The 25,327-nt window shown below is 55.7% G+C and overlaps 2 protein-coding genes across 9 annotated transcripts; one reads left to right on the top strand and one right to left on the bottom strand.

The window, feature by feature from the left end:
• Positions 1 to 1,112: 1,112 nt before the first annotated feature.
• Positions 1,113 to 9,150, bottom strand: FHL3 (four and a half LIM domains 3). 8 transcript variants are annotated; one of them, XM_008273637.4, is made up of 7 exons: positions 8,900 to 9,150; positions 8,689 to 8,784; positions 3,846 to 4,021; positions 3,570 to 3,744; positions 2,187 to 2,356; positions 1,904 to 2,090; positions 1,113 to 1,823 (listed from the first exon to the last, which is right to left on the bottom strand). In XM_008273637.4, exons 3-7 carry the CDS (start codon positions 3,999 to 4,001, stop codon positions 1,669 to 1,671), a joined length of 843 nt encoding a protein of 280 aa, XP_008271859.1. In that variant the 5' UTR covers positions 4,002 to 4,021; positions 8,689 to 8,784; positions 8,900 to 9,150; the 3' UTR covers positions 1,113 to 1,668. The 8 variants fall into 8 exon arrangements, with proteins under 8 accessions (XP_008271859.1, XP_069934830.1, XP_069934833.1 ...); XM_070078729.1 differs by having other exon boundaries at positions 8,888 to 9,149; XM_070078732.1 differs by having other exon boundaries at positions 8,951 to 9,149.
• A 1,735-nt stretch (positions 9,151 to 10,885) lies between these two features.
• UTP11 (UTP11 small subunit processome component) lies at positions 10,886 to 24,470 on the top strand. The gene is made up of 8 exons (XM_070078726.1): positions 10,886 to 13,008; positions 17,909 to 17,970; positions 19,435 to 19,537; positions 19,890 to 20,003; positions 20,862 to 20,955; positions 21,056 to 21,186; positions 23,079 to 23,189; positions 23,885 to 24,470. The coding sequence occupies exons 1-8, from the start codon at positions 12,946 to 12,948 to the stop codon at positions 23,966 to 23,968; spliced, it is 762 nt and encodes a 253-aa protein (XP_069934827.1). The 5' UTR covers positions 10,886 to 12,945; the 3' UTR covers positions 23,969 to 24,470.
• Positions 24,471 to 25,327: the final 857 nt, after the last annotated feature.

The raw sequence follows: 25,327 nt of genomic DNA, 5'->3' as shown, positions 1-25,327 counted from the left end.
CCATACCCCAGCGCCTGGGTTCAAGTGCCGGCTCTGCGTCCAATTCCAGCTTCCTGCAGGTGATGGCCAGAGTACTCAGGTCTCTGTCACCCACGTAGGACATCCAGGGGTCTGGCTTGGGCTTGGCCCACTTTCTGCTACGATCAGCTTTTGGGGAATGAACCAGATGGAAGCTCTCTGTGTGTTTCTCTCTTTCAAATTTACACATACATAATGTAAAAAAGAAAGTTTAGGCCAGCACTGGGCCTGGGAGGCGGCGTCGAGAGGCTGAGAAGAGACTCCCTACGGGGGCTGGAACTGGCTGTGTCCGAGAAGCAACGCCCGCCCAGAGGATCTCGGGCAGGACTCACTGCGAGATACATATAATCACGCGGTTTCCGCCGGGCCGGCGGGCCCCGCCCGCCCCACGGCGCGGCCCACCCGGGGCGGCTCGGGCGCGACGCGGTGCACGCGTACCTGCCCGGACCGTCCGGCGGCGGCGGCGGCGTCCACACCGCAGCCGCGGGCGGGGCGGGGCGGGCGCAGCGCAGTCCTGGGTGCTCCGCCCCCTCTCCCCACTTTGGGGGCCAACCCCCCTGGCTCGCGCCCGCCCCCGCCCCTGAATCATGGTGGGCGGGGCCGTGACCCATTCATGCTGGGAATCGGATCCAGATGTTCCCGCGGCGCGTGCAGCTGCATCCTTGCCTTTTTTGGCAAAAAAACGTGCGGCCGCGAGCAGATCCCGGGCCGCCCCCGCTAATCTTCGGGAAGAAGGGGAAGGGGGTTGAGGGTCTGGGCCCAGACTGGGGCTCAGGACCGAGTGCAGGCTCCGCGGGATTTGGGCAGGGCAGTTAGGAGAGAGGCCGGCTTGTACCGGGGGAGGGCGCCCCGCCGCCAGCCCCGCTCCTGCCTGGAACCTCCCCGTCGCCGCCCTTCCCCACGGGAGAGAAGCAGCCTTCGGCCAGCAGGAGGGGAGGCAGGGCGAGCTTGCCGGAACGGTAGCTTCGGCAGGGATCCCGTTCCGGGGGGCAGACTCCTACCCTGTGGCACTCGTAGCCCTGGGCCTCTGCCCGGGGACACGGAAAGTCTAGAAGAGCCGCAAAGGGTCCCAGGCAAACACACAGACGCCTGGCTTCCTCACACTGCTTTATTGCAGAATCTGGAAGAGGGCCGGGCTAATCCCACTCCCTCTGCCCATCTCTGGGCAAAATGCAGCTGAAATAAAACGAGAAGACACTCGACAGACACAGCCTGGGCAGCACCTGTACCCCAGAGCCCCTTAACTGGGGGAGCCTCCCCAGGTGCAGCCCAGACAGCCCCCTCCCCGCAGCCCAGGGGACCGGGGTGGGATGGGCCAGGGCTCAAGCCTGAGTACAGTCCATTTGGAGGACTTCCCAGGCTCCTGCAAGACACCTAAAATCTCTGGAGAGTAGTCCAGATTTAAGGGGGCTCTAGGTCCCCAGAGTTCAGGTTTGAAGGGCTGGGGTCTACAGGCCTGATGTGGGGAGTGGGCTTGCTCTGAGAACCCCGACTATGGAGGAGAGGGCTGGGTCCTGGAGTCCAGGTCTGGATTGGGGAGTACCAGTTAGAGGTCGCTGGGGGCAGGGGGAGCCCCATTTGGGGGAAGGGCTGGGTCCCAGAGGGGGTTGCGAAGAGGGGCCGTAGTCCTGGAGCCCTGGTTCTGAAGGCTCAGGGCCCTGCCTGGCTGCAGCCCTGACACAGCACTTGGTCTCCATCCGGCACGAAGCCCTGGCCCACCAGGGACGTGGAGCACCGGGCGCAGGAGAAGCAGCTGTGGTGCCAGTGGCGGTCCTCGAAGGACACATACTTGCCCCCACCGAGTCCTGCAGGGATGCCGGTGTCAGTCCTGCCCCTCAGCCTCCCCCAGCACCACACCCACCCCGCCCTCTGGCTCCTGTCCCACCTGTGATGGGGCGCTTGCAGCTGCTGCACTTAGGTGCAAAGAGTTCTCCAAAACAGGCCACACAGTAGGGGTCATCATCCCGGGAGGTGAACTGCTGCCCTGCCAGGGGCGTCTGGCACCCGGTGCACACCAGGCACTCGCGATGCCAGGGCTGGTCGCGGTACGTCACTCCACCCTGGGTCAGCGTCTGGAGGGGGCAGTGGCCATGGGCAGGGTGAGGCTGAGTGGCCTGCCCACCCCACGACCAGTGTTGCCCAGCCCCACTCCCTGGCCCAGCCCCCACCTTGCTGCAGCGGGCACAGCGAGGAGCAAACTTGTTCTCATAGCAGGGCACGCAGTAGTGAGCACCCTTGTCGGGCACGAAGGAGCGGGAGCCCAGCGGCTGCTCACAGCCGCTGCACAGGAAGCAGTGTTCATGCCACGTCTGGCCTCCGTACTCCAGCTTCCGGGACCCTGTGGGGAACAGCAGTCCTGCTCAGAGGCTGAGCCCCATGCTCCTGAGGGCCACCCGCCCCCGTGCCTCCCCCAGGAGATGCCCACTGCTCCCACTGCTCGCACAGGGTGGCATCCATGCACATGCAGCAGGACCCCCCACACACTGCAAATGGGAACCTCCCCAAATGCTGGACCCCACGGCTCAGCACATGCTAGGCCCCTAAAGTGGACATGAGGGTTTAGTGTATGATTTAGCTCCCATGTGTCCCAGGTGCGACTTCCTCAGCACACAACAAGACTCCATCTGGGGCCGGCGCTGTGGCGTAGCGGGTAAAGCCGCCGCCTGCAGTTATTGGCATCCCATTTGGGCGCTGGTTTGAGTCCCAGATGCTCCACTTCCAATCCAGCTCTCTGCTATGGCCTGTGAAAGCAGTAGAAGATGGCCCAAGCCCTTGGGCCCCTACACCCATGTGAGAGGACCCAAGAAAGCTCCTGGTTCCTAGCTTCGGATCAGCGCAGCTCCAGCCCTTGCAGCCAATTGGGGAGTGAACCAGCGGATGGAAGACCTCTCTCTCTCTCTCTCTCTCTCTCTGTGTAGCTCTGACTTTCAAATACATAAAATAAATCTTAAAAAAAAAAAAAAAAAGGCGTGATGTCTCTGTAAGCTGAGCTATGGTGGTTTCAGCATCCTCATGAGACCCTACACATGCAAGGCAAGCAAGTCTGCCCACACCAGTTCTAAAGCCCTGGGTGTGATAGGTTCCATACATGCTAAGTCCTCTGTCTCCTGGGCACATCACTCTCCACATGTGCCAAGTCCCCAGGTACCTATCAGGTATGCATTCCCACACATACTACACCCTCTGCGTGCACCAGACCCCAGTGCACCCAGCATGAAAGTCTCAGCACACCCTTAGCTCCTGCATGTACCGGACATGCAAGTCTTCATCCGTGCTGTTCCACCACGGGTGTAGAGGCCACCTGGCCCGGCGCACAGTCCCATCCTCAGCACCGTACCAGGCTTGCTTGTCTTGGCCTCAGCATACCGATGCCCATGCATGCTGAGGTCCCAAGAGCGTGTAAGCACAACAGGTGGTGCGCACACTGAATTTCCACCCCATGCTGCACGTGCAGGCCTTCACACACGCCTGGCCTCTGGGGATGCCCCAGCACAGGCACAGGCCCTCCACGAACGCCAGTTCTGCCACGGGCGGAGTCGCCGGGGACGTACCAGGCATGACGGTCTCCCCACAGGCGGAGCACTGCGAGGAAAAGGCACTGCAGTAGCAGTCGTTACAGAGCAGCTCGCTGTCCTGGCACGTGAAGGGCTCGTCGGCGAGCGAGCGCTGGCAGCGGCCACAGCGGAAGCAGCCCTCGTGGAAGTGGCGGTCTTCATAGAACAGCTCCTGCGAGGGGCGGGGCAGGCAGGGGGTGCTGGCACTGCGGCCCTCTGCCCCCTCCCGCCACCCTCTGCCTGCTCCCTGCCCTGCCCTGCTCGGGTCCTTACCCTTGAGTCATGCCCAATAAGCTGCTGGCACTCAGCACAGGTGTTGGCGAAGGTGTTGTCATAGCAGGGCACGCAGTAGGGGCCGCTGTCTGTCTGGATGTACTTGCGGCCATACAGGGACTCGCTGCACTTGGCACAGTCGAATGCCTCGCTCATGGTGGTGACAAGAGTCAGCCCTGCCGGGAGCACATGCAGACCCGCAGTCACCCGGAGGGGCTGTGGCTTAGCCCCTGGCAAGCATTCTTTGCATTCACAAAAGAGCAAGAGACCAGGCATAGGAAATGCCAGGTTGCAGCAGGTGGGGATGGGGCAGGGGGGGGCTTCTGGAAACCGTGGAGGCTTGCAGGTTTATTTCTGTAGTGAACAGTTGGGGTAGGAAGGGGTCAGGAAAAAACCAGGAAGCAGAAGTTGTTTTCTTATCGAGGCTGGAGCAGATCTTGGGGGAGGGGGCTTTTCCTGGGTCAGTGACTCATTTCCTGCCCCAGCCTGAGCTTAACCGCCACTGTCCCTACTGTCCCCGGGGTGGCAGGAGCAGGGGCAAGGGCAGGCGCCACCCCACCCTTCCCCATATATGAACAGCATTCCTGCCTTCTCTGGACTCCCTGGAAGGGAGTGAGGGGCTGGAACAGAGGGATTTTTACCCAGAGCTCCGAAGTGGGGAGCACAGGGACAGGAATGGGTTGTTCCTGCCCCCTCCCGATCCAGGAAACGGTGGAATGCTAGAGGGATGCTAAAGCGACACCGGGCGGGCGGGCGGAGGAGGGAGGCCGGAGTGAGAAGCTGAACCTCCCGTCCCAGGAGAATCAGCAGAGCAGCCAGAGCTGGAGAGGCTCAGGCTGGGCTGGAGCAGGAAGGAAATCCTGCACGTTGGACACGGCCGAGCTTCCCCGGCTGGGCCCTCTGCCCTCCTTCCCCTCCACCCCGCTGTGTCTCTGGTCACACCAGCCTGGGCAGCCTTGGCTGCAACATCTGCAGCAGCTGTGGCAACACAGATGGCCAGATGTCAGATTTGCCAGCGACAGGGGAGAAAAAAGGAAAAAGCTATGCCTGCGGCGGCTGCGGGTCCCCAGGGACAGAGAGCAGTGTGGCCTCTGCCACCTCCTGCTGGGCACCAGCACAGCCCCAGGAGCTTCCCTTCTTCTGGGTCCCGATTTCGTTCCTCCTGACTCCGGTGGGGGTAGCCTCGCCCCACTTTCTTGGATTTCTCGGGGTTGGGGCAGGCGGGCATGAAGGGTGAGAGACCCAGCGCCCCTGGAGCCACTCTCCCCAGGCAGGGCCCCTCGTAGGTGCGGAGGAAGACCAGGGGGAGCCCTGAGAGCCGCTGCTGCAGACACCCAGCCCCCAGCAAACCTCAGACACTTTCCATTTTCTCAGGAACAAAGCATGTTTGTGGGATGAGGTCATCCACACAGCTGCCTCTGGAACAGGAGTGTGGGGAGCAGGGTGTAGGGAAGTGGGGTTCCCAGCCCCTTCTGTGGCTCGTGATTCCTGTCTCCAGAACCCAGATTAGAGCTTCCCACCCCTGGCCTCCTCCACCAGGAAGTCTGCTCTCTAAGGGCTAAGGTCCCAGGGTGCCAGGGAAGAACCACCAGGACCCCTGGGAAGGGGACAGATGCTCTTTCAGCTGCGGATGAGCCTGGGGAAGTTCAAGAGACACAAAGGAACCCACCACCCCACTCCCCTCCACCAGACCCCAGAGCCTGCCCTGGCTCAAGCTGAAGGAAAAGCCCTCCTGTCCCAGCCAGCCCCAGTGGGAAATTCTCGCCAGCAAGCACTGCTCTGGCCTGGAGCTCTGACTCCAGGCGCCAGCAGATGCCCCAGGGCTGGAGGGCCTGACTCCTCCGATGGGCTGGCTTCCGTGTTCCGGACTTCCCTTCTACACCATGGGAGGACACCGAGTTCGTACCTCAGGCCACGGTGTGAGGCCGACAGGAGCTGGGGTATTCAGAGCACGGACTCCTGGGATCGGAGTTATGCTCCAGGGTGGAGGGCAGCCCTCCTTCAGTCCCCTGCCGGCCACTCAGGCTCGGGTTTCCTCCTGAGGATTGCCTGGGCTGGCAGCCACTGGGCAGCAGGGGGCCCCGCAGGTGGAAAGTGGCCATGTGTCCCTCCAGGAGTGCCTGGGGCCTTTTCCTTCCTTCCTGGCTGGGCCAGCAGTGGCAGCAGTAGCGGCTACCTTCCCAGGCCCTGGCTAGCCCCGGGTCCGCCCCCTGGGAGGCAGTCACCACTCTGAGACGGGGCACCCCAAATAGGGTATGGGAGTGGCTTCTGTTTCCTTCCCAGACTCCCCCAATCCCTGAATCTATCCGGCTGGGCCCTGGGGAGGGAGGGCAGAGGGAAGGACACCAGCAAGACCCACCTGTCTCTGCCTGTCCTTCTCTGGCAAGGCTTGGGGGACCGAAAGGACTTGTAGAGAGCCAGTCCTGTATGCTTCCTGACCGGTGGCGGGGAGAGGGGGCAGGGACTGGGGAGACTGCTTCACCTGCCAGATGGCTCTCAGCCTCTGCTCCCAACAATACACACACCCCTCCACCTGACCCAGACACACACACAGCACCTCCTGGGTTTGCACACTGGCTCCTCACTGGCTGCATGACCTTAGGTGAGTTACTCAAGCTCCCAGGCCTGGTTTTCTCTTCTAATTCACTAAGCTCATGCCCCTTCCTACCTCCCAGGGTGCCGGTCCTCGGACAGCACCTGGCAGATGGGCAGAACTCAGTATGGGCAGCTATTTGACTTTGGCTGAAATCAGACGGCAGTTTCTCAGGAACGTCCGTGACCTGGACATTCGTGCACAAGGCCATGGGGAGGTCAGGTGGCCCCACGGCCCATGGGGCTGGCTGAGGACAGCCGTGGGTCCAGTGGTGGCTGCAGCGCCGCCAGCCTGACTCCAGGGAGCAGAACTCGGCCCCTGGCTGGCGACACCTGCCTGCTGCTCTGCCCCTCACAAAGTGCCCCTAGATCACCCTCCAGCGCAGCTCCTGGAAGGCCGGCAGTGCGGAATCTCGTCCCCATTTTACAGCTGAGCACACCAAGGACAGGGCAGGAGTGTGCCCAAGGTCCATCTGGGATCAGAGTCCACGTCCCGGAGCCCCTCCTCATTCCCTCTCCCTAGAAGTGCCATGGTGGTGCTGGAGGAGGTGGTTCAGCTTTTAAGGGCAGAGCAACAGGAGCTGTACCAGAGCCTGGCTCTTCTCCCCAGCTGCCAGCCCTGCCACTGGAAGACACCCAGCGGCCTTTCCAAATACCCGTGCCAACTGCTCAGCCCTTTTGCCCCCCCCCCCCTTCCCCACTGTGCAGGAGGACCCTGGCCAACCCCCACAGCTGTGAGTCAGGCTCAGAACAGCACCCCCCCCAGGAGTTGACAGGAGACTTAAGGAGAGAAATCAAGGTGCTCCCCCCCCCCCCCAGCCGCTACCAACTCCAACTTCACTGCTCTCTCTCCTCCTCTTCCCATCTGGCCTGGGAAGTTAAAGCAGTGTAGGGGCAAGGGGGTGGGGAGCAGGATCCCGAAGCAGCTCTGGGACCGGCCTGGCCGGGCCAGGAACAGTTCATTCACCCTGAGGTCCCTACGGCTGAAGCTGCCCGCCCAAGATCTGAGTTTAAAAATAAGCTGGGGCTGTCCTGGCAGCCGTGTCAGTGCGTGGGGCTCCTTCTCGTTCTCGATCTCACCGGCCCGGGTCCCCTGCCTTATGGGGGAGGGCTGGGTTCAGTTCCTTTCCCCAGGGCACCCGTCCGGGTGTCTCAGGGTCTCAGCCAGCTCAGGTCCCTGTGTGTGCTGAGCTGGGCTCCACTCCATCCTGGGTTTGGGGGCTGTCTTTGTGCTCCTCTGGGGTCTCTGTGCCTCCGAATGCTGTTCCCCCGCGGGGTCCTCAACCCTTTGGGCTTCCAACTGTGTGCACCCAAGTCTTTGGTGACTCTTAAAGGACCCTCGCCCCTCTCCTGTCCCGTCCGTTAGCAATCTCTGCCTCATGTCTCTGAAGGGCTCTGTAGCCCTCACACAAACGGACTGAGCGAGAGGCGAAGCCGAAGCTCCAGGGCTCCCCGCAAGGCCCTCGTAATTGTTCACGTCCAGTTTCTGTCCTCGCTTCAGCGATCTCCGTAGCCTCCGGTCCTGCGCCCCACTGGGCTTCCCCGGAGCCTCCGTTCCTCCAACCCTCCCGGTCTGTCTCTGTCTCTCTGGCTTTTCTATTTCAAACTTGGTCCCCTCCCCCGTCCAACACTCGCATTGGCCCCCGCCTCTCCAGGCGGCCGGGGGAGCGGTCCGGCCCCGGCGGGCGCTCTCCGGGGCGCAGCATGCCCGGGGCGGGGGCCGGCAGCTGCGGTTCGGAGCCGGGGTCGGCGGGGCGCTCACCTCGCAGCTGGCGGCGGGAGCCGGACGCGCGCGGAGCGGGTGGGGCCGGGAACCAGGAGCCGCGTCCCTCGGCGCCTCCTACCTGCGGGCCGCGCCGAGCCGGGCGGCGCGAGCTGCCGGCTGCACACGGACCGTGTGGGCGAGTGGGCGCGCGGCCCCAGCCCCGGCGAGGAAGTGCGCGCGGGCCCGCCCCGCCCGGACCCCGCCCCCGGCCCCCGGCCCGAAGGGGGGGTCAGACCCCGCCCCCACCTCCCTCTCCGCCTCGAGCCGCCCAGCCCCCTCCCGCGGCCCCCAACCTGGCTGGCCCGACTGCGGGGCAGTGGGGACCTGCCCCGCCCCCTCCCGCAGCGCTCTGTCTTCTCGCTGCCCCCGGCCCACACCCCGCGAGCCGCCAGCGAGCAGCGGGAGCCTGCAGCAGTCTGTCTCGGGTGAGGGGTGCAGAGCCCTGGCAGCCAGGGCCCATTCTCCGGCTCCCCCGCCCCAGCTTACCCCCAGGAGGTGTGAAGGAGGCCTTAATTCCTTTTGGAGGAGGGAGTGTTTTCGACTCTGTTGTCAAGGCTCTTTCAGCGAGGACCAAGGTGTTCTCTGGAAACGTGGGGCGAAGAGAGGTTCTCCATAAGGCCTTGACCTTCAGAGGGCTTTAGCCCACAACTCTGAGCCACAGGAGCAGGGGTCCCCACCTCCCCACCTCCAGCTGTACCCTGGCACTGAGGAGTCCCGCCACTCCGCGGCGCCCAGGAATAGTGTTGACCTTTGAGGTCCAGGGGAGACCCTAATCCTTGGCCCCAAGATCTTTGGGCTTCTCCCGGACTGACGGGCGCAGCACCGGGGGTGGAGGCGAGGGGCGGGAACCTCTGCAGTTTCTGACCCTCTGGCTTCTTCTCTGTGCCTGAGAGGGAGGACTGGCGCCTGCCAGGGACACGAGGCCCCTGCAGGTCCTTGAGGCCACCCCCCCTGGGATCCTCAGGGCTTGTCGCTAGGAATAAATAGACTCAGCTTGGAAGGGAGGGGCGGGGGAGAGGAGGCTCTGCTGTGCTGTTTGCAAAACAAGAGACAACAAACCAAGCCTGGGAATAACCTCAGCATCTGGGGTGGAGATGCAGGTGCCCCCAACGGCTCCCCACACCCAGACTGGGTCCAGCGGAGTTCCACAGCAGGGGCAACACCTCGCAGAGCTGGGGCTCCAAGGACCCGCCCCTTCCATCTCTGCACCACAGGCCTGGGTTCCTGGCTCCCAAGTTGGCCTTGAGGCCAGATTTCCCTTCAAAATTAAATAATCGCTTGTTTATTGTCACTGTTGCCATAAGGGCAAGGACTGGGTCCTTTTTGTTCACTGTTGCAGTGCCCGCTGCAGTGTCTGGCACCTAACAGATACCTGATGAATGGCAGACTCTGTTTCAATTCGAACCCTTCTTCCCCCATCCAGTTTGGACCCCTGACACCTGTTATCTGGAGTCCAGGGAGTAAGCAGCCAGCTAGTGGGTGAGCCCTTTGGGATTGCTTTTGTAAGTACTCCTCCCAGCCCTGGAAGTGCAAGGCAGACTGCTTGCTTGAGACAGACAGGAAGAGGGGTGTCTACATCTGGGGTGAGGGGAGGGCAGAAAGGGAGGGTTACTCATTGAGGGAGGTGGATAAAAAGAGGGGCACTGGGACCTCTGTTCTTCACTCCTGGTTTAAATCCCCGCTGACGGCCGGTGCCGCGGTTCACTTGGCTAATCCTCCACCTGTGGCGTCGGCACCCCGGGTTCTAGTCCCGGTCGGGGCGCCGGATTCTGTCTCAGTTGCTCCTCTTCCAGTCCAGCTCTCTGCTGTGGCCCGGGAAGGCAGTGGAGGATGGCCCAGGTCCTTGGGCCCTGCACCCGCATGGGAGACCAGGAGGAAGTGCCTGGCTCCTGGCTTCGGATCAGCGCGGTGCGCTGGCCGCAGCGGCCATTGGGGGGTGAACCAACGGAAAAGGAAGACCTTTCTCTCTCTCTCTCTCACTGTCCACTCTGCCTGTCCAAAAAAAAAAAAAAATCCCTGCTGACTAGCCTTAATGAGAGCCAACGTTTCCTGAGTTCTTCCCTTGCCCCAGTCCCTGAACACTACATAGATCCATGCACTTGGTTATCTAACAGCTTTATGACATATTTGTATCCCTGCTTTAAAGTGGAGAAAATGGAGACACAGCGATTAAGTAAGGGTCACACAGCTAATAATGGCAAAGCTGGGATTCGGATCCACACAGTCAGTGTGAAGCCCCTTGTGCCGAAAAGGAGCCTAACCATTGGGCTCCACAGCAGCTGTAGCCATGCAACCTCTGAATCTCTGCCTCCTCATGTGTTGCCTGCCCAGGCACCGTTGGGAGAACTGGACAAGAGCACACGCTAGGGCCCACCCGCCCCCATCCCCTGTCATGGTCAAGTGTTAACAGTCTGCTGCTTGGACTTGGAGTCTGGAAGACAGAAAAAGTTAGTTTTTTGGCTTAGGCCGGCCTGGGGCAGAGAGACTGGCCGGGCAGAGGGGCTGTGTCCTCTCCCTTCTGCGTTTCCAGCTCCCAAGTAGGCTCACATTTCCCAGTTCACTTTATTTCTGTTGGCCCGGGAGGATGTGCCCCAGGGAGCCTAGAGGATCAGCCACACGGACTCCCTGTTCTTGTTCCTCATCTGTCCTCTCCTGGCCCTGAGAAACAGGTGTGTCTGAGCCAGGGCTGGAAGCAGAGGCTGAGTGCTGAGCGCTGGGCCTCGGGGCAGTGGGATCTCCGCTGTCCCCTCACCCACCCAGGAGGTTCCCGCACGCCCTGTCTGATGTCATGCTCAGGGTCCCCAGCTGGTCTCTCCCTTGCGGGGGTTTTCACAAGGAGGCCCTCGGTGACCACTGACAGGCCTGTCCTGGATTCCTCTGGGTGCTGAATCACTCTCGGATGCCTGTAACCACAAGCCCGCTTTCCTCCTGCTGGGCGAATATCCTTCCTCCTCTGGGTGTGTTGCTCACTCTTACCACTGCCTGGGCCCTGCAGGCCTCGGGGCTTAGCAGACACCCTCTTTTAGACTGCCCAGACAGCTTCCTTGTGACCTGGCGTCCAACAGGAGCCCTGTGGGTGGAGAGGGTGAAACGAGTGACCGTCACGGGGAGAGGCAAAACGCACGTGCTGAAATGCTGACTGTGTGGGCCGGGGGCCATGGGAAGACCGGTCATGACCTGTTTCAGTCTTCACAGACACCGTGCAGGGGATCACTGTCGTCAGGGCCGTTTTTCCAGAGGCTCCAAACCGCAAGCCAGTAGGTGGAAGATGTGCAATTCTGACAGGGACTGGCTTCAGGGCCCCTCTTCCGGCGAGGAGCCGGCTTCTCTGGGCTTTGCTGGTCACTCAGCGTCAGCTTCAGGGCCAGTGGCAGGAGCGTTGGGGTTGCCACCTGCTCACTCTGCCTCTTGGCTGAGCTTTTTGGTTGAGATGAGACTGGGGAAGTGGGCACGGGCTAGATTACGAAAGGCCCTGTCTTCCAATGGGAAGTGACAAACGAGATGGAATTTTGTTAGTGCACTGTGGCCCTGGTTGGCCAAGTCTAAACCTCCGAGGCAGGAGAAAGCCTTTTATCCAGATTTCAGCCGCTCTGGGCTCTGTCGCCTCGACCACCTGACTGGGCTGGCACCTGCAGGCGCCGAGGAGAGGAGTTCCCCAGAGCCCCTCAGCGGGGTGACCTCCATCCTGAGACAGAACCCACTGAGGATCCAGCGTCATGTGGTGTCCTGGAAGAGAAGACAAATGCCCCGGGAATGCTCTCTGTCCAACCCTCTCTCCAGCCTTCGAGCCAGGTTTAGTAGTAACAACAGTAGCAGGTCTGTTTTATTGTGAACACAGCATTGAGCGATTTAAACATATTGCATTTGATCCTCACAGCGGTCTTGTGCCTGTGGTATCATCATGACCTCCGTTTTATGGACGGGGAGAGGGAGGATCAGGGAAGGTAACTTTGCCTCGGCAGGCAGCACAGTTAGGAAGGGACCACGCCTCCAGGGCCAGCAGTTGCAGTTCTGTTACCTGGCATTGCCCTTGGCATTCGCTCTGTCAGCCAGCTGGCCCCTTGGGGGTGTGAAGGACTTGGAACTTTGTAGCTACTGCTATTGGGTGATTCCCACCTTTGCCGCTTATACTATGACCCCTCAGTTCTGCTGGGAGCCCCTGACAGCCCTACCAGGCGAGGGGCTAATCATCATTTATGGGTGCGAAAAGCCTGCTCAGGCAAGGTGAGGGAGCTGCCAAAAAGTCACACAGCTGGCTTAAGGCCTCTCCTCTCTCCGCAGGGAGCCTGCTCTTTCCCCGCACACCGTAAGACTCACATGGCTACCATGTTTAAAAGTACCGCGAAAACACCACCACGGGAGCCTAGCGTAGGTGACTGCACATGCGCACAGGCCCAGTACAGCCCGGAGGCAGTGCCAGCCACGTGTTCCCAGGTGCCAACGCGCGGCGTGAGGGCGAGATCTCGGAAACGCGTGGCCAGGTTCCGGCCAATCAGAACCGGCTCCCGTGGCGCCACCGGACTAGACCTAGGCAACTACAATTCCCAGAAGTCTCCGGCAGTAGCTGACTTGGCTGGAGAACATATTTCCGGAAAGACAGGCCCTCGGATAGGCTGATGGGAAGAGGGGGGCGGTTCTAAGCTGCCGGAGGCCTGGCCTGTTTCCGGTAAGGATCGGCGGCCGCGCGGCGCAGGCAGTTCGGTGACTGTGCTGTCCGCTAAGGTTTTCCAGGAGTGAGCAGACATGGCGGCGGCTTTCCGGAAGGCGGCTAAGTCTCGGCAGCGGGAACACCGAGAGCGAAGCCAGGTAGGAAGGCACAGGCCCCTCCAGCCCTGGCTCGGGACCCCGTGTGTTGCTGAGGACCCCTCCCCCAACATCCTCCTCCGGTCCTGCTCCGGGTCCCGGTCCTGGTCCCGGTCCCGGTCCCGGTCCCGGCGCTACGTAGCTGCTGTATGTAAGTGAATGCAAGTTTATGCTAATCACGCAGGCGTGACGGGGGCGGGGCCTCGTGGGGACCCGGGATGGTGATGACGTTCTCTGAGGACAAGCACCCAGGCTGCTCCCCATCCCGTGGGTACTCAGATTTACCCTGCGAAGTTCTAGTGCAGTGATTGTGGGAGGCGATGTGTGTGAAGAGCCCGGCGTTTTCTAAGAAAAATTGGGGTCACAGCTTACGTGGCCGCCAGGTGCCTGGCTGGAATTGGAACCCACATCCTAATGCTCAGCTCCGACTGCTGCACGCGGGGCCCTGACCACAGAGGTCGGTGGCTCTGATGTGATGCCGTCATCGTGCGTGGCCCATGTGGCTCGTGAAGGTCGGCCCGTGAGCTTCGGTGCCTGCCTCCCCCTGTAAAGTGGCTGTTTCCCATTCCCATTACACAGGTGAGGAAACTGAGGAGGGAGCGGGACTCGGCCATTGAGGAGCACTACTTCATGGAGGGAGAGGCTGAGAAGTAAGCTTCCGTGCAGCCTGGGCTTATCCGCCCTGACTCTTCCCAGGAGAGAGGTAGCATCGGATTCAGAAAAGAGCTTAGAGGGCCGGCGCCGCGGCTCACTAGGCTAATCCTCCGCCTAGCGGCGCCGGCACACCGGGTTCTAGTCCCGGTAGGGGCTCCGGATTCTGTCCCGGTTGCCCCTCTTCCAGGCCAGCCCTCTGCTGTGGCCAGGGAGTGCAGTGGAGGATGGCCCAGGTGCTTGGGCCCTGCACCCCATGGGAGACCAGGAAAAGCACCTGGCTCCTGGCTCCTGCCATCGGATCAGCGCGGTGCGCCGGCTGCAGCGCGCCAACCGCGGCGGCCATTGGAGGGTGAACCAATGGCAAAGGAAGACCTTTCTCTCTGTCTCTCTCTCTCACTGTCCACTCTGCCTGTCAAAAAAAAAAAAAAAAAGAAAAAAAAAAAGAAAAGAGCTTAGAGCCATCTCTCCAGCTTCGTCTCCAGGCAGGCAGGAGAGGGGAGGGATGCATTTGAAGCTGTACAGCTGACCGGGTTGAATGAAGGCTTTTTTTTTTTTTTTTTGGTAAAGATTTATTTATTTTATTTGAAAGAGCTACACAGAGAGACAGAGAGAGAGAGAGAGAATCTTCCATCTGCTGGTTCACTCCCCAGTTGGCCTCACCGGCCGGAGCTGCACCAATCCAAAGCCAGGAGCCAGGAGCTTCTTCAGGTCTCCCACGTGGGTGCAGGAGCCCAACCACTTGGGTCATCTTCTACTTGCTTTCCCAGGCCACAGTAGAGAGCTGGATGGGAAGTGGAGCAGCCAGGTCTTGAACCGGTGCCCATGTGGGATGCCTTCAGGCCAGAGCGTCAACCCTCTGCGCCACAGCGCCGGCCCCAGATGGAGGCTTCTTAACTGCAGTAGGTCCTTCCTGCTCAGTAGCGCTTGTCAGACATCTGTTGTCCACTTGCTGTTTGCTCAGAGGTGTACTGCGGGCAGTGGTTTCTCCATGTGTGCCTGTGGGAAGTTCATACTAGCTCCAAGTGTCTACTGCAAGCTGGAGCCCAGGTGCAAAACACTTTGCTTACATTATCTCGTCTAGTGGGTGCTGTTGCTTCTTCGAGGGTCTCTTAGCTATGGTTGACAAGCAGCACCGCTGGGAATCACACCAGGTATTTGGAATCCAGCGGCTACTGAATGATGAATAGAGGCAGCTTTACTTACTTGATTGTTATTTAAAAGATTTATTTATTTATTTGAAAGGCAGAGTTACAGAGAGAGAGAGAGATCTACCATCTGCTGGTTCACTTCCCAGACTGCCTCAATGGCTGGGTCAGGCCTAAGCCAGGAGCCGGGAGCTCCATGTGAGTCTCCGTCACGGGTGGCAGGGGCCCAAGGACTTGGGCCATGTTCTGCTGCTTTTCCCAGCAGGAAGCTGGAACAGAAGTGGAGCAGCCAGAATGTGAACTGGTGTCCATATGGGATGCTGGTGCCACAGGCAGTAGCTTAGCCCACGGAGCCACTGCGCTGGCCCCAACTTTAGTTATTTATTTTAAGGATTTAATTATCTGAAAGGCAGAGTTATACAGTGAGAGAGGTCATCCATCCGCTGGATCACTCCCCAAATGGCCACAATGGCCAGAGCTGGGCCAGGAGCCTAGAACTCTGTCCCGGTTTCCCATGTGGGTGCAGGGGCCCAAGAACTTGGGCCATCTGTTGCTTTCCCAGGCACATCAGCGGGGAGCTAGATCGAAAGTGGAACAGCTGGGACTTGAATCAGCAGCACCTGTATGGGACAATGGCATCACAGGCAGTGGCTTACCCCACTGCACCACGACGCCAGGCCAAGAGACAGTGGCCTGTAAAGAAGTACCAAATGAGGATTATAAATGGGAAGAGTGGACATGCTGCCAAAGCATCATGGGGAAAATTGTTAGACCTGGAGGGCAAAGCTGTTGTTTTTTGAGTCCTTCGACTATACTAGGCACAGCCTCTCCTGCTTAAAAAAAATTTTTTTTTAAAGGTTTATTTCATTTATTTGAATGAGTTACAGAGAGGGGGGTGAATACAGATGGAGAGGGATCTTCCATCTACCGATTCACTCCCCGAGTGACCTCAATGGGCAGGGCTGGGCCAGAGGGAAGCCAAGGAAGCAGGAGCTTCTTCCAGGTCTCCCACATGGGTGCAGGGGTCCAGGCACTTGGGCCATCTTTTGCTGCTTTCCCAGGTGCATCAGAAGGGAGTTGGATTGGAAGTGGAGCAGCCAGGACTCAAGCCAGCACCCATATGGGATGCTGGTGTCATAGGCGGCGGCTTAACCCGCTTAACCACAGCACCCCCCCCCCCCCCACCTCCTGGCTATAATTGTTTTGGGGCCAGCCTTGTGGCACAGTGGGTTAAGTGCTCACTTCTAATTCACCTTCCTGCTAATGTGCCTGGGAAGACAGAGGAAGATGGGCCAAGTACTTGGCCACCCACTTGAGAGACACAGATGGAGTTCTTGGCTCCTGGCTTTGGCCTGACCCAGACCCAGCAGTTGGGGCCATGTGGGGAGTGAACTAGCCTATGAAAGATCTCTCTGTCTTTTCTTCTCTGTCACGCTGCCTGTCAAATAAATAAATAAAATTTCTAAAAAAAAAAAAAAATAGGAATTGTTTCATATTCCTACAGCTTCCCTGTGAGGTGGGTGTTATCCTTGTTGTACATGTAAGGAGTCCATGCTTAAAGAGATTGAACAGTGGCTCCAAAGTCACAGGTGCAGGGAGTTAGCTTGGGATTAGCAAAGAGGAGAGAGGGCTTTCCAGGCTGGCGGTGGGAGCAGAGGATTTCAGGGGAGAGGCTGAGACCGTGCTGGAAGGGTGGGCGGACAGACGGCAGGAGTGCTCCCTTTCGGGGGGTTTTCCTGTGGGTCCTGGGAGGCAGGGGTGTGGGTTACGTCACCCACCTCAGGTGTCATCCCATGTCTCCTCTGGTGGCAGTACAGTCAGGGGACGGCGTGACAGCTTCAGAATTTCTGCCTCCTGTTGCTCTTTTGACTCTGGAGTTTTCTTTCTCGGGTCTGTTAGCACCTCTCTTTGCTCTGTCTAAAAATTATTCCAGAAAGTTTTGAATGTTATTTTTAAAGCTGTGTATCACTTGAAGGATATGTGACAAGAAAGGTGGCTGCTAAAAGTCCCACCCAAGTTATTATAGAAGTTAAGCAGCAGGTAAGTGTACGCACTTCCTCAAAAGTCGAGATGATTCTAGTGGGCTGTGGAAGAGCACAGAACGTGGCCCCAGATACGAAGGTTTCTAGTTTCAGCTTTGCCTTTCCGCTTCTGTGTTCTTGGGCACATCTCTGACCTTCATTCCTCTCCTGGAAAATTGGGGTAACGGGGTGCCTGCTCTACCTCTGTCTGGACTGCCGTAGGGACCAGATGAGCCTGTGTAACGAGGAGAGCGCGTTGCTGTGTAGCAGAGGAAATGCTTCATAAACGTGGCCGGTTAGGATGGCGTCGGCAACAGCAGCAAGCCAGACCCTGACAGGTACTCTGTACTCAGCAAGTGGCAGCTTGTAGAAAGCCGACACCGAGATTTAATCTGCCCTCCTTGCTGTCCAAGTGGGCGGCAGAGAAAGTACTTTGTGTCATACTTGGTTTTCTCCTACCTTGGACCAGAGATACAGTACGAACAGTAAACATGACGCCGGCCCCTGCAAAGTGCCAAGCTTGTGCAGGCCCTAGCACTTAACACAGAGGTGCACTGCATCCTCCGGATGGCCTTGCAAAGTGGGCCCTGCTATTTACAGTTAGGAAGCGGCAGCTCAGAGACGTTAAGTGACTTGCCCAAGGTCACAGATTGTTAAGAGGTAAAGTTGGATTTGAACCAAAGTCTGCAGACTATAAATTTAGCTGCCTTACCGCAGTTGTCTCCCTGTTACTATCTTTTCCCTTCGTAGTATTTTATAAGCCGGTGGATTAAGTTGGTAGTAATTTTAGTACAGCTGGCAGCTGGTTGCTTAGTGCCGAGTCATTGTTGCCTCTCTCTGTCCTTAATAGGCCAAGAAACCTACTATGGCAATGCTTGTGACTTGTCTGGCGTCCGCACCAGCCTGCTTGTCCGTGGGCAGAGCCCAGCGGCAGGGAGGGGAAGGAGCAGGGGAGTGGGCCGGCTCCCAGGACAGGGATGTACTGAGCACCACCGCCACTCCTGATCCCGGCAGGTGCTGTGTGGATTCGAGCGTGTGTTGGCTGAAAAGACTCAGCACTGTTTTTTTCCTTTTGTCTTCCAGCCCGGCTTTCGAAAACATCTGGGCCTGCTAGAGAAAAAGAAAGATTACAAACTCCGCGCCGAGTAAGTCCAGTCTTCTAGTGGAGGTGCTGCAGCCGCAGTGCCTGGGAGTGCAGCAGGGGCGAGCTTCCTGCCACCCACGGGACGACCCAAGCATGCTGCGTGTGACCCTGCACTTCTCTTTATTGAGGCAGAGCATTATGTATTTACCTGCAGTTGCACTGTGAATATTTGTATTCTATTATGTTACTCCTGAGCATTTTCTCACAGTGAGTTTCATTTGCCTTGGGATTTGAACCAAATATGAATCTTTTTTCTCCTTTTCTGAAAGTGCAAGATAAAATCTAAAGTTCCATCTGTTGAGTCTCTTGCATCATCATGTGAGTGGTGGAGAATGAAGAGATGTGAAAGATGGATTCATGCGCCTGAGCGTGGGTGATGATGAACTCTGAAAACATTTTGGAAAACAATTATCCCCATTCTTCTGTTTCTTTAGCACTTTATTTGCAGAATACTTTATAAAAATTTTTTTTTTTGTAATCCATATGTGTCAGCTGAGGTCCTTCTTATGCTCTTAGTACAGATGGTAGCAATAGATTATGTGGATTTCTGTAGGACCCAGATTTTCATTTTGTTTTTAAAGATTTATTTATAATTTATTTGAAAGGCAGAGAGGAGAGAGAGAGAGGGAGAGACACATATTCCACCCTCTGGTTTGCTCCCCAAATGGCTGCAACAGCCAGAGCTGGGCCAGCTCAAAGCCAGGAGGCTGGAACTCCATCCAGGTCTCCCACATGGGTGCACTTAGACACAAGCACTTGGGCCATCTTCTGCTACTTTCCCAGACACATTAGCTGGGAGCTGGATCGGAAGTGGAACAGCTGGGACTCTAACAGGCGCCCATGTGGGATGTTGGTGTCACAGGCAACACCGGCCCCAGCCCCAGAGCTTTTAAGGCTAATAATAATAACTGGGTGCTCTTGCTGGGCCAGGCGGTGTTCTAGGGAGTTACAGATTTGATACTCACTCACTCCTCCCAGCAGCCTTCTGGGGTCAGTTATTCTTACAGCCATTTTACAGTTGGCATCTAGAGGGCACTTAGCCAGGAGTGGTGGAGTCCACGTGTGAACCCAGGTGCGGTGGCTCCAGAGCCCCTGGTCCTGGCCACGTGCTGCCCTGCACATGGAGCTGCTGAATCTTGTTTGATCGCTGGTGCCCAGGCCTGCACCACACCTCTGGCCAAGGAGTTTCAATTTGCGCTTTGTTTGGTGTCTCCCTGTAATGATAGAAGAGGCATTGAAACCTGTGGGATGGGGACAGTTAATTTCAGGCACACTTGGGATAGGAGAGGACTCTTAGATTGTGGACCTTCCATAGAAGTGAGTCCAGTTCAGTGACAGTGGAGTGTGGATCACATTCAGTCACTGCTGTTTCGTTTTTGAGCTTCTTTTTGTGTGAACTTTTAGGTGCCTGTAAAATGTGCTCGTTTTTCCCCCCTGCAATCAACCTCATTTAACCTCTTTTTAGTGACTACCACAAAAAACAAGAATACCTCAGAGCTCTCCGGAAGAAGGCGCTTGAAAAAAATCCAGATGAATTTTACTATAAAATGACGCGTGTTAAACTCCAGGTGGGTACCTAATGGATCAGTGGGTGTTTTCAGCTCCAGCTGTTGGAATATAAGGGCAGGGGAGGAGGTGGGGGGAGGAATCCTGGGCTTTAATCTAGCCCTTCTCCGTTCAGTCCAGGTGCCCTTGGTCAGCATCCACGCGGCATGCATTTCTGCAGAATCTGAACTGTCTCACGTCTGGAGCTTTTCTAAGAGTGGGTGGCTGGGGGTACACTGAGCCTGCACCTCCAGGGCCTCGTGCCCTGTTAGCACACACCTTCTGGTTGTCTTTTTTCTCACCATGAGCTCTGCCAACAAGTTAGATAAAGACTTTAATCTAAAAGGCAATGTATCTTTTAAATTTACATTCTAGGATGGAGTTCATGTTATTAAGGAGACGAAGGAAGAAGTAACTCCAGAACAGCTAAAGCTGATGAGAACTCAAGATGTCAAATATATAGAAATGAAAAGGGTTGCAGAAGCTAAGGTAACAGTTAACTCTTTGTTCTGAGTTGGCTTATGTTGGTTAAGAAAAGACACATAAACCCATCATTCTCAATTTTTCAGATAATTTCTTCTGACAGTTTCAGTTTTTAGGTATGTATGATTGTGAAAATCATCTAGAATTGTAGTCAGCCTGGTGGCTGGTGTGGTGCAGTAGGTGAAGCTGCCGCTCGGGACGCCAGCATCCCATATCAGAACGCTGGTTTGAGTCCCAGCTGCTCTGCTTCTGATCCAGTTCCCTGCTTATGTGCCTGGGAAGGCAATAGGTGATGGCCTATGTGCTTGGGCCCCTGCCATCTGTGTGGGAGGCTACGATGGAGTTCCTGCCTCCTGGCTTCAGCCTGGCCCAGTCCTGGCTGTTGTGGCCCATTTGGGGAGTGAACCCGCAGATGGATGATCCATCAGTCTCTCCCTCTCTCTCCCTTTGCACCATGTGTTGCTCTCCCTTTCAAATAAATAAATCTGTTTTTTAAAGAAAAGAATTACAGTTAGCATATTGGAGCAGAAAGAGTTCAGGTTTGGACTGAGACCGACATAGGTTTGGATTCTGGCTCTGCCACTTACTAGTCCTGTGACGGTGGCAGAAGAACCTCCTGGGGGCTGTTCTGTCCCTTCTGTCTCACAGGACTGTAAGAACTCGGTGGCTTCTCTGGAAGGCCCGTACCTGACATGTCAGTGGTGCTTGATGCATTTTTGTGGTCCTTTTCTTTAAAAGAATGAAAGGAATTCTTTGGCAGGTGACAGTAATGATGTCAGACAGAAATGGTGTAAGTTTTTGCTCATTTATTTCTGATATCCTAGAAGAACCTAATGTAATGTCAGACCCTATTCTGTATTCTAGAAAATTGAAAGACTAAAATCAGAGCTCCATCTGCTGGATTTCCAGGGGAAGCAACAGAATAAGCATGTGTTCTTTTTTGACACCAAGAAGGAAGGTATGAAATGTTTGAAAGTTTCTGGGACAGCCTACCCGGATTGTCTGTGTTGTGTGTTGTCAGAGACAGACAGTGCCTTAAGGGTTGCCTTGGATTTTAGTGGAACAGTTTGATGTTGCGACTCACCTGCAGACAGCCCCAGAACTCGTCGACAGAGTTTTCAACAGACCCAGGATAGAGACTTTGCAGAAGGAAAAAGTAAAAGGAGTTACGCATCAGACTCGGCTCAAGGTAATTTTCTCCCTTGTTGTTCAGATGTGAATTCAGGGGAATCTAGATTCCTTATTTTTGCCACTTAAAATATATTAAATAATTAATATGATTACTTGTGGGGAAAAGTGCATTGTGTTTTGTCAGCAGAGTGAAAGGAGGATTTGGTGATGGGGGTGGAAACGGAAGTGGAGGAGGATTCTCAGTCTCTAAGAGCAGAGGACGTGTAATGCAGTCATCAGGGCTTAGGTCCAGGCCCTCAGATCTGGCTTGGCATCCTAGTTTAGACCGCGTTCGTTGTGTTTTTATGTTTTTAGCGGACACCAGCAGTGACAGGGGGTGACACTGGCGACTCAGGGATTTGGCAGCCAGTACTTTGACATTGACTTTCGCGATGAATACACCTATCCAAAGGTCTCTCGTGTTAACACAGAACAGCATGCCGGCTTTCTCGTGCTGCTTCCCGCCACTGTCTGTGGGCCGCGCAGAAGCTGGGCTCCTCCTCGGAGCCTTCTGGAGTTGAACTCTCACTTCTGACTGATTCATTTTGTAAAAAAAAATGCTGTCAATGTGTTTCGAGCAGACAGCTGTTCTGTTTTGATTTGAATCATTTACACCGCATCAGTTTTGCTTCCAATGTTTAATTTCACAGCAGTTTTCTCTAGCTCAGAGGCAGCTAAACTTGCTTTAGTAATATAAATACCCGTAATTAGTTTGACTATATTGGGTAATCCCATAAATTTGACAGTCTGTGCAATAAAGGGAAAACAAAAGCTGTCTGAAACCACTGCTGTGAGACTGCAGGGATTGGTGAGCCGCCGATGTCTGAGGCCAGAGATCCTCCCCGCGCCTCGCTGACACCTCCAGCTGAGGAGCTGGCCGGCGGCTGGGGTTCTTTGGCAGTGGGTTATTTCCAGTTAGCTATGACTGTGCCACTGCCCTGTCTCGAGTACTGTGGAGCCCCCACGAGGTTGGTGTTCTGAACCCCTGTCTAGAGCAGCTCACCATCGCAGCTTCTGAGAAGTTAGGAGGACCGGCATCTTGCCGCTTTCCTCTGGGAGCGTGGTTTCTTTCGATTGTTTCATTTAAAACGAAAATGATTTTTACTAAGAGATTGCTGGCAGGTGAACCGCAGAGGCAGTTAGTGTCTGACTTGCTGGGGTGCACAGTTTGTGAATGGGCTTCAGCAGTCAGAGCGTCCTCCTCCCGGCTTGGCATTTCGTTCTAATAGGTATGTGTGTTTGCACAGATGTGTGCAAACTTGCACGGACATTGATCTCAAGGAAGAACCCAAAGCTTTTGTCACTGCCTCAGAGGTTTGCGTCCCCAAAACCTAAGGACCCCACTGGTCTCAGAGGAGTGAGAAGCGGTGAGAAGTCTCGGGTCAGCTGCTGCTGAGAGAGACATTTCTTCTCTCCAAGTTCTGAGATTCCCCAGGGCAGGCCCGCTGCCTGGTGCCCTGCAGCCCTCTACTTTCGGTGTGACTTCTAGTACTGTCTCGTTCCTGCCATCGTCGGAACTGGGGCATGCACACAGAACCCGCAGCAGTTTAGCATAGGGGTGCAGGAATTCCTGGAAGTATGGTCTGGCACAGTCAGGACTCTGGCCCAGAGGAACCGTGTGTCCCTGGGCTGGGTCGTAGTTGTTTTTCTTCTCTGGGCCTTATTTTTCTGCATTTGTAAAAGGGCAGGTTTTAGTGAGGTAGTCTCCAGGTTCCACTGAGCTCTAGAATGCATTCCTAAAATGGACTAGAATGTTCTAGAATGTTCCTAAAATGGACTTTATAGTAATTGTGTTATGATTTTGGAGGGTAGCGCTGACTCGCCATATATACTTGGGCTTCTGTGGATTAAGAACCGGTTTCTTACTAAGTTTCGCCCTGTTGCTTGTTTTCCTGACAATGTCTTCTGCAGCGCATAGCTAAAGAGAGGCAGAAGCAGTATAACTGCCTGATCCAGCGCATTGAGCGAGAGAAGGAGTTGTTCGTGACTGCACAGAAAATTCAAACACGCAAAGATCTCATGGTGAGGACGGAGGCCTTTTTAAGGCCTTTTTTCTTTCCTTTTTCTTTTTTTTTTTTTTTGTGAAGGTCTTAACTGAGACTGGGTTTTAGCCGTGTGTAAATCAACCCCAGTGAAAATGTCTGCTCCTCAGGGGCAGTGGGGTGAGCGGTGTCTGTTACTCTGACAGTGCTGAAATGTTCCTTGATTAAGAAGGTAATAAGGGGGTTATTAGTCAGTGCCTGGGAACAGCAAAGGGGAGGATCGGGTAGCATGTGAACTTTATAGCTTATGAGCAGCTCCTGTAACATTTAGACAGGTTAACAAAACAGTGCATGCCACTCGTTGGTGTTTAAAAATAGACAACATTGTGTAGTCAAATAGCAGCGCTGAGGACCATCCGATGCCTCTTCGTGTTATTATCATTCCTCTAAATGTCAGATGCTTTAGCCCTGCACATCATTTAGGTCAGCCTTTCTCAACTGGGGTTCCGTGAGGGAATTCAAATTACGGTTTTAAATAAAACCATGTCGAGTGCCTTTCCCAAGGATGGGCGCGCTCGCGCCGCCCTGGATGCCCGAGGGGGACGTTCCTGCCCTGCACACGGTGGGCGTTCTGTGTCTGAGCAGGGCTGAGCTGGAGGCTCTCGCATGGCGAGTTTGCTGGCCTTCCTGTTTCATTAAACCCTCCCATTTACCCATCCCCTTTTACTCTTGTAGGATAAGACGCAGAAGGTGAAGGTGAAGAAAGAAACAGTGAACTCCCCAGCTATTTACAAATTCGAGAGTCGTCGGAAGCGCTGACGTGTTCTGGATGCGCCTTGTCGTTCCGCACTGAAAGTCGCTGGTGACTTCACGTTCCGCCAGTCCGCACGCCGTGCTTCCCCTTTGTAAGCACAGGTGATCGTCAGGCTGACAATTGATGTCTTTCTGTGAACATTGACGCCTCTGTCGTTTTTTGGGCTGTGAAATCAGTCCTATTTTTATATATTCAAATCTCTTCATTATGAAAGGTGTACCATCTCATTACAGTAAGTTAGGAAAGTAGATTAGTTCGTCCCTAACCCTGATACTTCTTCAAGAACAGCAGCTATCTGTCTCACACTTAGCGTGCTGGGAGCCAGAGCTGCAGCCATGTGAGCATTCTAGTATGCGTCCTCCTTTGGTAAAGCTGCACTTCAGTTCTTGTTTGTTTCTGTGGTAGTTGTAAACATTTTTATATTGGAATTTTTAAAATAGTTCTTTCCTATTTTTGTTATCTCACTAAAGCTTTAAAAAATAATATATGCTCATGGTAAAAGTTAAACTATTTTTAATGATTGTATAGTTTTTTTTTTTTTAAAGATTTATTTATTTATTTGAAAGGTAGAGTTACAGAGAGAGAGAGGGAGTGAAGAGAAGGAGAGATGTTCTATCTGCTGGTTCACTCTCCAGATGACTGCAATGGTCAGAGCTGGGCTGATCCGAAGGCAGGAGCCAGGAACTGCTTCTGGGTCTGTCACATGGGTGCAGGAACCCAAGCACTTGGGTCATCTTCTGTTGCTTTCCCAGGTGCATTAGAAGTGGAGCAGCTGGGACAGAACCTGTGCTCATGTGGGATGCTGGCACCACAGGTAGCAGCGTTACGTGCTGTGCCACAGCTCTGGCCCCTGACTGTATAGTGTTTATCTAGTGAGTTGGTAGCCTCCTTCTTTTACTGGACATTCAGGTGGTTTTGTAAGTTGTCCAAGGAGGATTTTCTTTTTTTTCTTAGAATTTATAGCTGCAGATAGGAACCCTCGGAACTAGAAACTCACAAGGGTAGTACTTCTATGTTAATGAAGCTCAGATCAGAATAAAAGCCCGATTCTGTTCCTGCCCCACTCGCGATCCCAAAGCCATGAATGAATTGGCACTCCACATCGCCCTGGTGATACAGACCCCGGGTCGTGTGGGGCAGCATGCCTCTCTTCCCAGGGTCCCTGCCTTCCCTGCCCTGCCCACGTGGGGATCGTGGCTGAGGCAGGCAGGGCAGGACTGAGCATGCTCAGAGCAGGGAGCAAAGTTCTGGGAGGCTCGCTCACACCTCACTGCCTGGAGGGGGAACAGCTTTGCTTGGACCTGACACTGACAGATTATGACTTTTTAATTGTTAATAAGTGCCCACGAATGCTAGGTTCCCAT

This window comes from Oryctolagus cuniculus, chromosome 7, assembly GCF_964237555.1.
Source record: "Oryctolagus cuniculus chromosome 7, mOryCun1.1, whole genome shotgun sequence".
Lineage (NCBI taxonomy): Eukaryota > Metazoa > Chordata > Mammalia > Lagomorpha > Leporidae > Oryctolagus > Oryctolagus cuniculus.
This window is presented reverse-complemented; position numbering and strand designations above follow the sequence as displayed.